The 16,301-nt window shown below is 37.2% G+C and overlaps 1 protein-coding gene across 1 annotated transcript; it reads left to right on the top strand.

The window, feature by feature from the left end:
* The first annotated feature begins 3,629 nt into the window (after positions 1 to 3,629).
* Positions 3,630 to 11,190, top strand: LOC142612630 (ABC transporter B family member 11-like). Its single transcript, XM_075784746.1, has 12 exons — positions 3,630 to 4,231; positions 4,490 to 4,544; positions 4,652 to 4,821; positions 4,944 to 5,165; positions 5,292 to 5,530; positions 5,743 to 6,268; positions 6,369 to 6,642; positions 8,159 to 9,033; positions 9,396 to 9,662; positions 9,790 to 10,053; positions 10,175 to 10,468; positions 10,665 to 11,190. Exons 1-12 carry the CDS (start codon positions 3,905 to 3,907, stop codon positions 11,019 to 11,021), a joined length of 3,870 nt encoding a protein of 1,289 aa, XP_075640861.1. The 5' UTR covers positions 3,630 to 3,904; the 3' UTR covers positions 11,022 to 11,190.
* The last annotated feature ends 5,111 nt before the right edge of the window (positions 11,191 to 16,301 follow it).

The following is a 16,301-nucleotide window of genomic DNA, read 5'->3' on the forward strand; positions in this document are numbered from 1 at the left end:
CCACTTTGAAAGTGTTAATCGCCACCTCATCAAAATCTCCATTGATCTCGTTAAACATCTCCCAGTACCTGTCGGAGTATGCTTTCAAAGTCTCACCCTCCCTCATGGCCATAGATAACAATGAGTCCAAAGGTCGGGGGACTCTGCTGCATGTAATGAATTGAGACGCGAATGCCCTGGTAAGTTCCATGAAAGAATCGACAAACCCTGACTTAAGTCCGTTAAACCATCTCATAGCAACAGGTCCCAGGCTAGAAGGAAAGACTTTGCACATCAAGGTTTCGTTCTGAGAATGCACCGCCATCCTCTGATTAAAATGGCTCACATGTTCGACTGGGTCTGTCTTGCCATTATAGATGGTGAAGGTGGGCTGAGTGAACTGTCTAAGGAGTCTTCCCTTCTCAATCCTGCGTGAGAAAGGTGACTTAGAGAGTTGGTGCAACGCTCGGCTTATAGCATCGTTCCCCAAGCCCCTAGAGGGAAACTTCTTATGCTTTCGACTCGGTAGGTCATCCTTTTCGTAAGAGAAGGTTTTGCTAGGGGGAGTCCTGGACCTTGGACTGTAACTGCTCCCCCGGGACCCCTTGAGGAAGGATTGGATGGGGGTGAAGCCCGCCTTCATCTGACACAGCGCAGCTTTTTCTTGAGGTGGTCAATCTCCCTCTGCATGGCCTTGGCCTCATCCTCATAGGTGGCACTGCTTCCATCACGCGAATAGCTTGCATCAGGGTACACGGAATGCACGCTTCCCTCTTGATCCCTCCGACGCTCAAGAAGCTCAAAAAGATCTTCGCGCTGGGACCCTTGAGATTCTGCATGATGCGAACCCAAGCCTGCCATGATGTTCCAATTCCTTCAACACTAGATCCTCACAGATGGCGCCAATTGTAAGTGCACAATTTGTACTCGGACCCAAAATGAGCGATGGGCTTAGGCCCAAAGAGCCTTATGCAATGAATTTGTAGAGTATAGGTTTGAAACCTAGGTTTGGGATGTTGAAAAATTGATAAGCAGGCTAGAATCCCGCAATATAAGCAAGTAACAAATGAACGTGACAAAAAACCCTCCTCGGACGTAAGCCGAGGACAATTTGTATAGCCCATTTTTCTCCAAGCTAAAGATTACAATTTTTGGGTTTCTTTTCAAAGAAAAGCCTTTTCCTTTTTTCTCCTCTCTCGTCTTCCTATATCCTTTTTCTTCTTCCCTGTTTCATCCACGTGTAACACAGATCTTTTTTCCAGATACTTGTCCCATCCACCACCTTCTTAAAGTATTCAAACGATAGCTGGAAGGCTGAACAGTAGTGTTCAGAGGTCATTTCTCCATTAATGTGGCCAAGGAGGTAGATGCAGGGCCTTTAATGCGGTGGTAGCAGATTTTTCTTCAGATATTTTCTCACTCATTCCTGCTTCTAACGGGTGCTTGGATCACACCTTTACCCAACAGATCTTTCAGAATTCAGTCCCTAAACCGTTTAGCAAGTCCCATGGCCTTTACCGGGCTTGTCCGAGGAGATACTCCTCCTCGAACAACTCCTCGTACCATTATAGTGCGGACTGACCTGTAGGCCTTGAGGATTTTGAGTGGACAGACTTGTACCAACTAACCAGGCCCAAAGCCCAAACGTTTATTTAAGCATTTTTACCCCCCACAAGTAATATAATAATAATAATAATATAGATATAGATATAGATATAGATAAGACTAAGATGAGAACATTATGATGCATATACATTCTTATTAAGGTTTGCTTCATATTTTTTCCCAAGTAATTACACAACCATACCATTTGAAATGAAAATCCCACTAAAACATCTTCAGGCAAAACCAACTTTTTTTTGTTCATTTGATAAACCCAAACATTCAATGAGCCTGTCTATCTCATAAACCTTGAAATTCCATAAATTTGACTCTTGATAAAAATAAAAAATAAAAAATAGTTGGCTCAACTATTACCATGGTTCTCTAGAATAATAATTAATAAATTTCAACAAAGAATCTTAATAAGAACCTGTATTGCTGACTGGTGCCCTAAACTGATCATATCGTGTGGATTGTCTTTGCACTGCTTCAGATAAGTTTCTAATGGGTTCTTGAATTGGGTCTTGTATTTGTTGGAAAAAACTTGGTTTGGGCTAATGTTGTTGTGTTGAGCTAAGTCAAAGGCTTTGTCTATAACCAGATCCGGCGTTGGTGTGCCATTCACGATGATTGCTATTTCCATGGCCAAAACACCAATTGTTTTTTGGCAAAAATACTATTTTGGTCATTTCATTTTCGGACTCACTATCAATTTGGTGCTTCTTATTTTTTTTTAACTTGCAGTTAATTTAGTTCTAACATTTTGGTATTGCTCATTGTTATTTACAACTTGTGGATAATTTGGTCTCTATTATTTTTAATTTGAAAACTTTACTAATTTAGCTAACCAAAACCCATGAGGACTAACTATTTGGAAAATCTCCAACATCAAATTTTATTCATCAACAGTCAAATTTCATGTCAGCTTCTATTTTGCAATTTTGAGAAAATATCAAACATTTATATTTCGTATCTAGGTCTCTTTCGCAATCTTTGCTATGAAATACTCAGCATAGAGCTCGTGGTGCAGTACTAATTTTGGATAACATGCTTAATTGTTATTTGCTAAGGTTGATGGGAATTTCGATAATCAATTTGTTTGATTGATTTTAACAAAGGATGGATTTCACATTTAAAAACACTCGAAATTTGCTCCTTTCGTAATTAATTTTGCTAGATTGTCTTGTTGTAAGTTGATATAGACGTGATAATTTGTACTTAACAAGGGCCATGATAGACATATCACCATATCCGCCATCTATTCATTTACCTTTTTCTGGCATGTTTGGTTGAGTTATTGGAAGTTATGACGCTAAATTGTTGAACAAAAAATTAAATAAAAAGCTTTTATTTAAAACTTAATTCTTTAAATTACAACACTTTACCGGCTCTGATGCTTTGACTCACTAACACTAGTGCACACGCAGCAGCACCTTTTCTTTCACTGCACATGGCACTGCCTCACTAGGTACACTTGCACACACTTCACTCTTTTAGACACCTACTGACACACACAACCACTACTGACTTTATTTTCTTCTCTTCACCTGCTTCACTTCACGTCACACTTCACCTTACACACCACTTCACACGTCACAAGTCTCTCACTTGGTGTTTTATGACACACTCCACTTCACAAGTCTCTCACTCACCTCATTTTATCTATTTATACTAGATGTATGTTGGTTAGGAAACCAACTTGAAGCTTCCTATTGGCATTAAATTAATATCTTTCTCTAATTTTTTAGACATCTTATAAATTTGTGGCTGAAATTCACTAGTGCATGGAAGCTTTTAGAGAAAATATGAAAACTATCTTGAAGAAAATTCCTAAAAGAGAGCAAGAGAGAAATGTCTGGAATTAGAGAGAAACTTCTAGAAACAGAGAGATTGTGTGAGAAGTTTTAGAAGATTCTAGAGAAAGAGAGAGAGCAGAGAGGCAGTGCTTAACACGTTTCTTCTTATAATTGACTTACAAAAAGAAAAGAAAAGGAAATCCATATATATAACTACTTTGCCAGCTCCTTTGTTGGGAAGTGCATTATGATTTGTCAATTCTCGTCTATTAGAGTACGAATTTTCCTGATCAATCATCTTTCGCATGTTCATCATTTAGCTGCTCGTAGAATTAAAATTCCTGATTCTGTGAGAGCCAATTTATCATTAATAATCATTTTGTTAGTCCCTGATTTTGTCTAGTATCTTTTGAATCTGACCACTAGTTCAACTTTGACTGCTTGGCTTGTAAGCTGCTAGCTTTACCTTCACTTTGTTGAGCAGGTTCTGTTTCGTTCTATATATTCTAAGTATTGGAGTTGGTAAAATGGAGGTAAGGACAGGCTGGAATGGAAATACAACTATGCACGAGGATGCTGCAATAAAAAACAGTGAAGAAGCAGAGAAAAGCCCTTCCATGATTAATGATCAAGATGATTCGGATAATAAAGGAGAGAAGAATGCTAAAACTGTTTCATTTCTCAAGCTGTTCTCATTTGCGGATTCCACTGATGTTCTCTTGATGATCATTGGCACAATAGGTGCCATTAAGAATGGGCTAGGTATGCCTATTATGACAATAATCTTTGGGGAAATGGTTAATGTTTCGGGAATTAATCAGAATAACAAAGACATAGTTCGCGAAGTTTCCAAGGTAAAAATATGCTCCAAAAGCTTAATTTATGATGTCAATTTCAATCTTTTTCACTAGAAAGTGTAGTTGAACATTTGGTTTTATTCTTTACTTATTTTTTACGACAATTAAAAAGTCCCATCCAAATTCTATTAATGTTATCATCTAGTTTTTCAATTAAAAACTTATCTTGATTTTAAAGATGTATGTGAATCCTTTTCCTTTGTGATATGCTATTATTGATAGAAGGTGACATTTAGTACCCTGGTACTGTTATAGGTTTGTGTAAAAATTCTCTACTTGGCAGCAGGGATAGGTGTTGCAGGATTCCTCCGTAAGTACATTCCATGATCAAAATCACTGCAAATTTTTAACGCATAAAAGAAAACCTTTCATCCATCACACATTGGGAAATGATAAACTTGTCTTTGTTCTTGTTAGAGGTGGCTTGCTGGATGGTCACAGGGGAGCGAACACGAATAAGGGGTTTTTATTTGAAGACAATTTTGAGACAAGATATTGCTTTCTTTGATATGGAAGCAAACACTGGAGAGGTTGTTGGGAGAATGTCAGGGGACACTGTTCTAATACAAGATGCCATGGGTGAGAAGGTACTATATTGTTGCACCAATAACTTTAAAACTCACAACTAGCCAAAAGTCGGCCTGAGTTATATTCATATTATGCATCTAAATGTGTTCCTGGTAATAAAAGAGTATGTTTGCTTGTACAGGTTGGGAAATTTCTGCAGCTAGTATCAACATTCATTGGGGGATTTTTTGTAGCATTTTTCAAAGGGTGGCTTCTTGCCCTTGTCCTGCTATCCTCAATTCCTCCTCTAGTGGCATCTGGTTGTCTTATGTCCATCATCAGATCCAAGACAGCATCCCGTGGACAAAGTGCTTATGCAAATGCGGCAAATGTAGTTGAACAAACAATTGGCTCAATAAGAACGGTATGTCATGTTTTCAAACTATCTACCTGCCAGAGAAAATTTCTAATTTAGCTCTGAATAGAGTGTGTTTTGCATTGTTGGTTTTTCTAGAAAATGTATGATATCCACCATTTGGTTCTTTTCTAGGTTGCATCATTTACTGGGGAGAAGCAAGCTATAAATAATTACAAAAAGTACCTTATAACTGCTTACAAATCTGGTGTTTATGAAGGTTTGGCATCTGGATTAAGTTTGGCCACTGTTTTGTTAGTCATGTTCACCAGCTATGGTTTGGCTATATTGTATGGATCAAAATTGATACTAAGGAAAGTATACAATGGGGGTGATGTGCTGAACGTGATCATGGCTATAATGACTGGATCTATGTAAGATGCAATTTGAAATTGTTTACTTCCAATTGTATGTAAACATGCTAAAAAAGACTTAATTCATGCTTCATGTGGAAAAATTTCATCTATTCTCTTCCCTAGTTAAGGATGAAACATGCACACTCAAACTTATGTAATGATGTATCTGTAACTTTTTTGGCTTATTCATTATTTATTTCATTCATTTTGCTATCATGTGGATGTTTCAGGTCCCTAGGCGAAGCATCTCCCTGCATGAGTGCCTTTGTTGCTGGTAAAGCTGCAGCTTATAAGATGTTTGAGACTATCAAGAGGAGGTCAGAGATAGATGCTTATGACTCAAAGGGAAAAATTTTGGATGACATTCATGGAGATATAGAGTTTAGAGATGTTTATTTCAGTTATCCAGCTAGACCAGATGAGCCAATATTCAGTGGATTCTCTCTTTATATCCCTAGTGGCACAACTGCAGCTTTGGTTGGACAAAGTGGAAGTGGAAAATCAACAGTGATTAGTCTAATTGAGAGATTCTACGACCCTCTAGCTGGTGAAGTTCTCATAGATGGCATTAATTTGAAAGACCTCCAACTTAAATGGATTAGGGAGAAAATTGGTCTTGTTAGCCAAGAACCTGTCTTGTTTTCATCCAGCATTAAAGATAACATTGCATATGGAAAAGATGGAGCAACATATGAAGAGATCAAAACTGCATCTGAACTCACAAATGCGTTTAAATTTATTGATAAATTGCCTCAGGTTATCTTATCCTCCATTTATTGGAATATAAGAGGCTATTTTCTGCTTTATCACCACAGAAATTGTTAATTTACTTTCTAATTTGAATTTTGACTTCCAGGGACTAGATACTCTGGTTGGTGAGCACGGAACACAACTGTCTGGTGGTCAGAAGCAGAAAGTTGCCATTGCAAGAGCAATTCTAAAAGACCCAAGAATCCTACTTCTCGATGAAGCTACCAGTGCACTTGATGCAGAGTCTGAGGGGGTAGTACAGGAGGCATTGGACAGGATTATGCTCAACCGGACAACTTTCATTGTTGCCCACCGTTTAAGCACGGTGAAGAATGCTGATACAATTGCAGTCATTCACAGGGGGAAGATGGTAGAGAAAGGTATCTTGCTGTATAGCCATCTGACTCTTTTCTTTATAGCCTAAATCTGTTATCTTTGCAATTATTCCCACATTATGTGAACACTAAAATCAGCAATTTTCATTAAACATATTCATCATTGTGCATAATTTCAGCAACTATTTGATTTACTGGTTTATATTGGATGTTAAATGTGTCGAACCGTGAGCTGTGCCATTTCACCTCAAAACCAATTAGTGATGAGGAAGACACACTCAAATTTTTTATGGCATTCAGCATCATACCATGTGGGCCTGTTTTAAGAGTGGTTGTAGAGAATCAAATTGTGGTCCCCCAATAATCCCTCCCTCACAATGACACTCCTGTGACTTGAAACCATGACCTTGGCTCTGTGTACGTTTTTAGACCCCTTAAATACAAACAGATTAACCTAGTTATTTTGCCAAGTGGTTAACTTAGATAAATTATTCAGATTTAGGTTAACACAAGTAAATCATATTATGCAAAGCAGTGCGGAAATATAAAGAACACACGATATGATAATCCAAGAAAACCAAACCAGTAAAAAACTTGGGAAAAATTTAACCTAACTATCTTCAAGGTAAAACAGATCCACTATGAAAGAATTGAAGTTTTACAATAGCGACTTAGACCACTAACATCCTATTACTACCTCAAATAGAAAACTTACTATCACGACTATGTGACAGTTCCGAGTCCACGGACTGCTTCTTTTTTGGATTCATGGCAACCACAAGTACTCCCATTTGTGTTTTTCTTTAAACTCTTTATGCAGTAGCTGAAGCGATCACCAAGCTCTCGACATCAATCTCGATCTTGATAACCCTAAGTGTGTATGAAGGCAAACACCTCTAGATCTCAGAAGAGATTCATACACACAGCATAAACAACAACCTAAAAGCGTGGCTAGGGTTTTTCCTTTTATACTTAAGGCAAAACATAAAACCCTACACGTCATATGGGCTTAGGCTGAGTTGGAAAATCCTGCAAAAAAAAAAATTTTGCATGAGCTTCGATCGATCGAGCCTTGCAGAAAGTGAATAGTAATTTTCTGCAATTACTCGATTCCAACTTTACATTAAACATACTTTGAGCAGCCTAAATCTATGCTCTAAGTTTTGATCATGGTTTGCCAGCATTACATATTGAAGTTCTAATATATTTAGATCCTAAATTCTTAGAACCCAACACTCTGATACCATTTGTCGGACAGTAAGCTGTGTCATTCCATCTCAAAACCAACTGGTGATGAGGAAGACACACTCAAATCTTTTATGACATTCAACGTCATACCATGTGGGCCTGTTTTTAGAATGGTTATAGGGAGTCAAATTGTGGTCCCAACAAAATGAAAGTTACAATTTGCAAGAGGAAAAAGATATTTCCTTACAACACTTATTGCCACTCAAATTTGTCTTGAAATCTTCCGATTGAATTTCTAATCAACTCTCAAACCTTGGATTACTCCAGAATGGAAGATGCATATAACCTAAAAATTTATATGTCAATCTGTCAGGCACACACTCAGAACTAATCAAGGATCCTAATGGAGCATACTCTCAGCTTATATGCTTACAAGAAGTAAATAAGGATTCAGAACAAGGTGCAGATGATCAAAACATATCTGAAATTTCTCTTGAATCTTTTAGACAGTCAAGTCCTACACATGGTCAAAGAATGTCATTTGTACAAAGCTTAAGTCGTGTATCATCAGTAGGAAGTGGCCGTCATTCTTTCTCAGACACAGCATTTGGTTTGCCAACAAAAGTTACCTTCCCTGATGAACAACTGGCAGAAACAGAAGAAAAATATCCCAAGGTCCCAATCAACCGCATTGCCTACCTCAACAAGCCAGAGATTCCAATACTTCTTCTTGGTACTATTGCTGCAATTATCGATGGCGTAATACTTCCTATATTTGGTATACTGCTTGCTAGGGTAATCAAATCATTTTATGAACCACCTCCTAAAATGAAAAAGGATTCAAATTTTTGGTCACTAATGTTTGTGGCCCTTGGTATGGTATCATTTCTGGCAATTTCTGCAAGAGGGTACCTCTTTGCTGTAGCTGGGTGTAAGTTAATAGCACGTATTCGATTGATGTGTTTTGAGAAGCTGGTTCACATGGAGATTGGTTGGTTTGATGAGCCTGTGCACTCAAGTGGCTCAGTTGGTGCTAGGCTCTTAGCAAATGCAGCAACAATGCGTGCCCTTGTTGGAGATACACTTGGTCAGATGGTTCATGTTATCACTGCAGCAACTGCAGGTTTGGTCATTGCATTTCTTGCAAGTTGGCCGTTGGCATTTATTATCCTTGCATTGATTCCTCTCATTGGAGTCAATGGATATATTCAAATAAAGTTCATGAAAGGATTCAGTGCAGATGCAAAGGTCAGCTCTAAAACTAATAACCCCATTTTCCTTTTTGTTTGGCTATGGCATGCTCTATAAATTATGACTTTCAAGAGAAAATGAAGTAAAATTTAGTTCTTGATTGGAGAAAATGGACTCAACCATTTAAAAATACTTGGAGTCTACTGGTTAAACATACGCAATAATTTCCTCTGTTTCGAAACCAAAATAAAAAAATAAAGAGAAGAAGAGTGTCGTGCAGGGAACAGCCTACTCACTTGAGGCTGTTTAGTTTAAAATCTCTGAGCTGCCACTTTAAACACAGCTAATTAATTTCACAATTTTAATGGTGCATAAAATTATTATTTACTTGTAGTTAATGAAAATCTATGTGGTTGCAGTTGATGTACGAGGAAGCAAGCCAAGTTGCTAAGGATGCAGTTGGAAGCATCAGAACAGTTGCTTCTTTCTGTGCTGAAGACAAGATGATGGAGCTGTACAGAAGCAAATGTGGAGGCCCAACGAAGTCAGGGATAAGGCAAGGCTTGATCACTGGAATTGGATTTGGGACTTCTTTTGCCTTGCTGTTTCTTGCATATGCTACAAGTTTCTATGCTGGAGCTCGTCTCATCCATGCTAGGAAAGCAACATTCTCAGCTGTTTTTCAAGTAAACATTCCTCCTATATTTATATTTGACAAGCTTAAAAATTTCGTATTCTAACTAGCAGATAATATTTAAACAAGACTGTTCCACACCAAATTACCTTATCTAAAGATGGATATTTGGCTTGCAGGTTTTCTTTGCTTTGACCATGGCAGCTTTGGGAATTTCTCATTCAAGCAACTTAGGTCCGGATACTGGCAAAGCAAAGAATGCTTCTGGTTCCATATTTGCAATAGTGGACCGGCAGTCAAAGATAGACCCAAGTAATGAGTCTGGGATGACACTGAAGAATCTGAAGGGAGAAATTGAGCTTCGTCATGTAAGCTTCAAATATCCATGTAGGCCAGATATTCAAATTTTCCGAGATCTTAGCTTAACAATTCATTCTGGGAAGGTAAAGTTACATCATTAATTTCCTGCAACCAGCACAAAATATAATCACAAAAGTTGTTCTTGCTTGCCATTATACAAAAATTAAATTAGTATGCAATCTTTTTTTCTTTTTCTTTTTTCAGACAATTGCTCTGGTTGGAGAAAGTGGGAGTGGGAAATCCACTGTGATAGCATTATTGCAAAGGTTTTATGATCCTGATTCTGGTCATATTAGGCTTGATGGAATTAAAATTCAGGAATTTCAAGTGAAATGGTTGAGGCAGCAGATGGGAGTTGTGATTCAAGAACCAATTTTATTTAATGAAAGTATTCATGCCAATATTGCATATGGAAAGGGAGGAAATGCAACTGAGGCAGAAATCATAACTGTTGCAGAGTTAGCAAATGCTCACAGGTTCATTGGTGGCTTACAACAGGTTAGAACAAAGAAAAGCATTTCCCCATATTCGTTTCATTATCATTTCTAATGTTTCAAGTGATTAAGTCAATTAACAAACTATATAAATGAAGAGGATAACATCACTTTGACTTCTACAACTGTTGGTAGTTAATTTTAATGTGCAAATAGCAAACTATAATTTTTTTTCGTCATTGTTACAATGCAAAATGCAGGGTTATGATACAATAGCAGGAGAACGTGGAGTTCAATTGTCTGGTGGACAAAAGCAACGGGTAGCCATTGCACGTGCTATGATTAAAAGTCCAAAGATATTATTATTAGATGAAGCTACTAGTGCACTAGATGTTGAGTCTGAGAGGGTGGTCCAAGATGCATTGGATCGTGTCATGTTTAACCGAACTACAGTTGTAGTGGCACATCGATTATGCACAATTAGGAATGCAGATGTAATCGCAGTGGTTAAAAATGGAGCTATTGTAGAGAAAGGAAAGCATGACAATTTGATTAGAATCAAGGATGGCTTTTACTCCTCCTTGGTAGCGCTGCACACAAGTGCTTCAACTGCTTGATCGCCAAATAATTTTTTTTAACACTGCTTTTACCTTTTCAAATAGATGAAATACATAAATGTATGTTATTTTTTCTTCTTTTAAATTTTATAGTTTAATTTATTTATGCTTTTCTTCGTAAATAATTTGTCCATATTTGTAATATCAAATGTTAGAACTTCGAAGTATTATGTATTTATAGTGGATGAATAAGAAAGAGCAGAGGATGAAAAAATTGCCATATGATGGTGCTAGTAGACAAAGTATGAGTTTCCACATATCTCATTGTATTTTCTATAATTTTTCTTTAAATTTCAAAATAAATGCAGCAACTATATATAGTGTTACGTATGGTTTTATCTATTACAAAAGTTTGGTGTATAAAGTCAATGACTAAAGCATTTGAGTCCAGAAGAAAGAAAGAATATCAATATCTTAATAACAAAATTGGGTTTTATTTTCGGACTTTTGGAAAGAAGAACCAATTTGCATGTTGTTGATACCATATTTTGTTCGGTTTTAAATTTCATTACAAAGTTTAGTCTAAAATTAATGAATTTCATTGTTATAATAGTTCTACACCATTTTTTGTTTATTTTTATCAATTTCTATACGGTTGACTAAATTTGATTGAGCTTCATTTGAAATCTAACCAGGTGATTGGATTAATTTTGGTGTTATATTTAAGACGATGACTAGGTATGAATTTGGTGAGATATCACTAATTGAATGATATTAACCATGTTTTTTTTTTTTTTTTTTTGAGAAACAAACACACACACACACATAAGGGAGAAGAAAAGGGAAATGAGATCTAACACAAAGGCACATCACAACTCTACTTAAAAGTCATGGTAACTTTTAAAAGAGCGTGAGACAACCATGTTGTATTTTAATTGTGAAAAAATTATGTAATTTTCTATGGGAAAAACTTTAGTGTAAATTAGTACTAAATATACCATTTGAGTCTCTTTTATTGAGCTTCAAATTGATTAAGGAATTTAACTGATTTTCGTAAATTACGTGTCCTATTTTTTATCTAAGTCCATTTAAGTTGTCATATTTGGTCCCTTTATTTTTATCAAGTTATAGATGTGATTTATTTAGAAGTCAAGTTAATCAATCTATATCTATATAGATCTAAATGTTGAAGTGTAACATTTATTTTTACTATAATCTTGTTAAGCCACATTTGCTACCACATCATTAGCCCTACTAGCTTCTTCTTTTTTCTACCTTTTACTACTAACATTTTCCCAATTATTACTCCATCATTATATATATATATATATATATATATATATATAAACTCCTTCAAACCTAATTTGAGAACTTTCCAATTCATCTCTCTCTCTCTCTCTCTCTCTCTCCTCCAATTAACATTACCATTTTTAACTTCCCATTTATTAATACATTAAACCAAATCTACTACCATTTCCTATTCAACCTCTCTCTAGACTTTCTCCTCTCTCCCTGCTTGTGTGTCATAAAAATACCTAATATTCTAAAAAAATAAAAATAAAAACTCTCTCTCTCTCTCTCTCTCTCTCTCTCTCTCTCTCTCTCAATTTATGTTTCCTAACTTTTCAACTTTCCATTTATTATAATATGGTAACAATTCCTTAATTTTTATCTTTCCTATATATTTAATGAGTTCGAATTTGGTAAAAATGAGGTGTAAGAGATTGCAACATCAGAATTTTATTTAAAATTCAATACATCCTACCACATCTAATAACATCTCAATAAACTCTCAATTTAGTTGGATTTATATATACGTATTAGAATTGATTGGTATAGTTGTGTTCATTCTTAAATATATGATTAAATGATGTAGCATGTGATTGGACTATTAGAGGGGTGAAACATGAGTTTTACACTATATCCTTACAGAATTTAATCTCATATTCAGTTGACCTTTGATTTAAACTTCCTTCAACTTTATGACTCTTCATCTGGACAAAATGGGAAATTAACCATAACTTTCCAACTATATAGTTAGTAGGCCCGGTTCTCAAACTATATTATATAGTAACATCTCGAGTCTTAGAGGCTCGATTTTGGGCCTATAAATCGAGTCTTTGAGGCTCGATTTTCCCAGTTTGATGTGGTGTCTTTTCCACGTGGCGTCCACCTGGAAATCAAGTCTCTAAGACTCGATTTATGTGACGTGGCCATCTGGGTATGACGTGGTTGGTCCAGGTGGAAAAACAGGAAACCGAGTCTCTAAGACTCGATTTCAAGTTGGGGTTTTTTCATAATTAACGCCTCTCACACAGATATGACACTCCACTCTCACTCACCCTCTCTCTAACACAGAGCAGACACTTTCACGCTCTCACTCTCCCTCTCACTCACCCTCTCACTCTCACACTGAACCTCAGCCTCTCTCACTCACTCACCCTCTCCACTCTCACTCACTCACCCTTTTCTCTCACTCACTGTTCTCTCACTCAATCTACACTATTTCACATTCATCGCCTTCACCAAAAGATTTCATAAAGCCACAACAAGGTGTACAGAGCTTTGAGTTCCTTCAGTCTACGCAGTCTCTCAAAACTAAAAAACTAGAGGTTTGTAGGTTTGATTTTTTATTTTTTATTTTTTATTTTTTGGTTTTGTTTTGTGCTTTGTTCTGTTCGTGGGTTGATATCAGACAAATTTCAAATATTTATCTTGAACTATGCATTGTTCTGCAGTGATGATGTTAGGGTTTGTTAACTGGGTCTTTGTTAAATTAAATTGTTAATGTTAGGGTTTTGTTAAAGTTGATGATTTAGTGTTTAATTGGATCGATGTTACTGAAAGTTTGATGACTTTCTTCTTGCTAAATTTGATAATGTCAGAAATGATATTTTGCTTATTAATGTAATATTGATGTAGTGTTATTTTATTTGATTTTATTTGCTAAGTTCTTGCCTTGCCTACATTTACTGTGTTGGGATATTTTATTTGATATTGAATTATTGTTTTTTTTTACTTCTATCATCTAGTCCAATTATTGTTTGTATTACTTTCTTGTGCAATATGGCTGCTGCAAATGCTGGGCGAATTGACTATACACAGTCTGGACCCATTGACAGGTCAGAGTTGTCACAGCAACTCAAGCATCGGTCCGAAGCTATTTGGAATGGGCAGGTAAAACACAACACTAAAGATTTAACTAATGTACATGCATTTAATTCATACAATGTACACACATATGCTGTCATATATTAATTCATGGTTCTGTTCTGTGCAGGATCCAGGGTCCGTTACCTGCCGTAGCCGTAGTTTAGAGTTCTCCAATCGAGAGCCAATGGTGGACGGCCAAGTCAGGAACATCATCAAGGCAATTAGTTTGGAGGGACTCCTTTGGGTCCTGGGTAGAGAGATTGACCATGGCCTGATAACGGCCTTAGTGGAGTGATGGCGACCCGAGACTCACACCTTCCATATGCCACATGGTGAGGTCACTATCACATTGCAAGATGTGGAGGTTCTTCTCGGGCTTCCTGTTGATGGTGACGCTATAACAGGCAGCACGAAGAAAACTTGGGTGGATGTGTGCCGGGACTTCCTTGGCTTTCAACCTATAAATCAAGACAGCCATAAGCAACTTACTGGCCAGAGGATTCTCATCAACCGGCTTTTGGAGCAAGTTGCTAATCCATTGCCGCCTAATGCTGAAGAGGATTAGCTGCATAGTACGCATGATGCTACATCCTAGCGCTACTGGAGGACACAATATTCATGGACAAATCCGGCGATAGGGTGCATCTAATGTGGGTGCAGCAGTTGGAAGACCTTCACAACCCACAAAGGTACAGTTGGGGAAGTGTTTGCCTTGCATGGTTGTACCGAGAGCTATGCAGGGCAAGCGAGGACACCAGTCAGATTGGTGGGTGCTTACTGTTGGTCCAGTTTTGGGCATGGGCTAGGTTCCCCTATTTGTGCCCGGCAGTTGAGCGTAGCCCGCCAATGGGTGCTTATGGTCCTCTAATGCGTGGTCCACTGTCCCTGAAATAAGTCTCTACCTCATATACGTCATATACATTATGTGATCATTAGCTAAGCCCACAATCATGTAACTTGACTTCATTTATTTATTTTAAAGGCTTCTAGATATTGACCCCTTGTTCTTGATTGTAGGTGGTTGTGGGTCCCAAACAAGAAAAATAGGCCCACCCACATCTTCAGGGACAGGTATCGCGAGCAAATAGCTTCAATATTGCCAGGCCAGGTATGAAAATGCATTGTTTTACATGTTTAAGAACAAGATATAGGTTTGGTGAGCTTTGAAATATAAACATTGTTGCCTAATGTGTTATGTACTTGTTTTTTGGCTATTGTAGGTGGTGTGGCAGCCATATGAAGCTGAGTTAGAGGACCTCCCATTGTATACCCTCCCATTGTAGTGCATCTATCATCCAGGGCTATAAATTGTAAAGACGTAGTTGTTTGTTGCACCACCTCAGTATCAACTTCCGCAAGCAACTCCAAACTTACGTACAACTCAGCAGCATTTACTTGGGGCATTTTCTAGATCCTATTAAACATTATCTTTACATGTTTTTCTTCTTTGATTGCTATATACCCATAATTTATCCATTCATGAAGGACTTCTTATGGGTAACGATAAATAATCTTGATGTCATACCAAGCAGGGTTCAAATTCAATTCGTCCATTATTTTCCTCTTCCAATCATTTAACATTTTCAACTTACGACGTATCATCATGTAGTACATTCGATATCCGGCCCTCTAAATGGGAATCCGTCAATCTCTCCAAGATTGTCAAGGGGTCCACCGTAGTATACATTTATATCAATATTCTTCAGAGTTTGTGAACCTATTTGAGAGTCAAGTATATATAAAGTGGTTAATACAAACAAATAATCAAGAAATGTCATGACAAATTCAATGCAAGCAACACTTTCTAAAGCACTTATATACACTAAACAACCAACTAAAGAGTGAGGAGACCCTTACCTGACATGAGGATGTGCAAATGTACTGCTGGGATTGTATGAGAGTGAAAGGGGGAGTGAGAGAGGTAGACTACAATGAATGTTGGGCTTGTATGAGAGTTAAGAGAGGAGCAATGTTCTACTGCTGAATGTGTATGAGAGTTGAGAGAGGAGCAATGTTTGCTGCTGAATGTGTATGAAAGTTGAGAGACCCAAACATTCATTGAATATAGTTTTGCTTTGTCTATAGTGAATATGGTTTTGGTTTTCTGCTAAATCCCGAGAGACCCAGACCCAAAAAAAACAAAACAAGATGGGACTCAAACATGACCAGCCCATGTGGACCAATAAT

The sequence above is a fragment of the Castanea sativa genome, chromosome 10, assembly GCF_040712315.1.
Source record: "Castanea sativa cultivar Marrone di Chiusa Pesio chromosome 10, ASM4071231v1".
NCBI classification, from domain to species: Eukaryota; Viridiplantae; Streptophyta; class Magnoliopsida; order Fagales; family Fagaceae; genus Castanea; species Castanea sativa.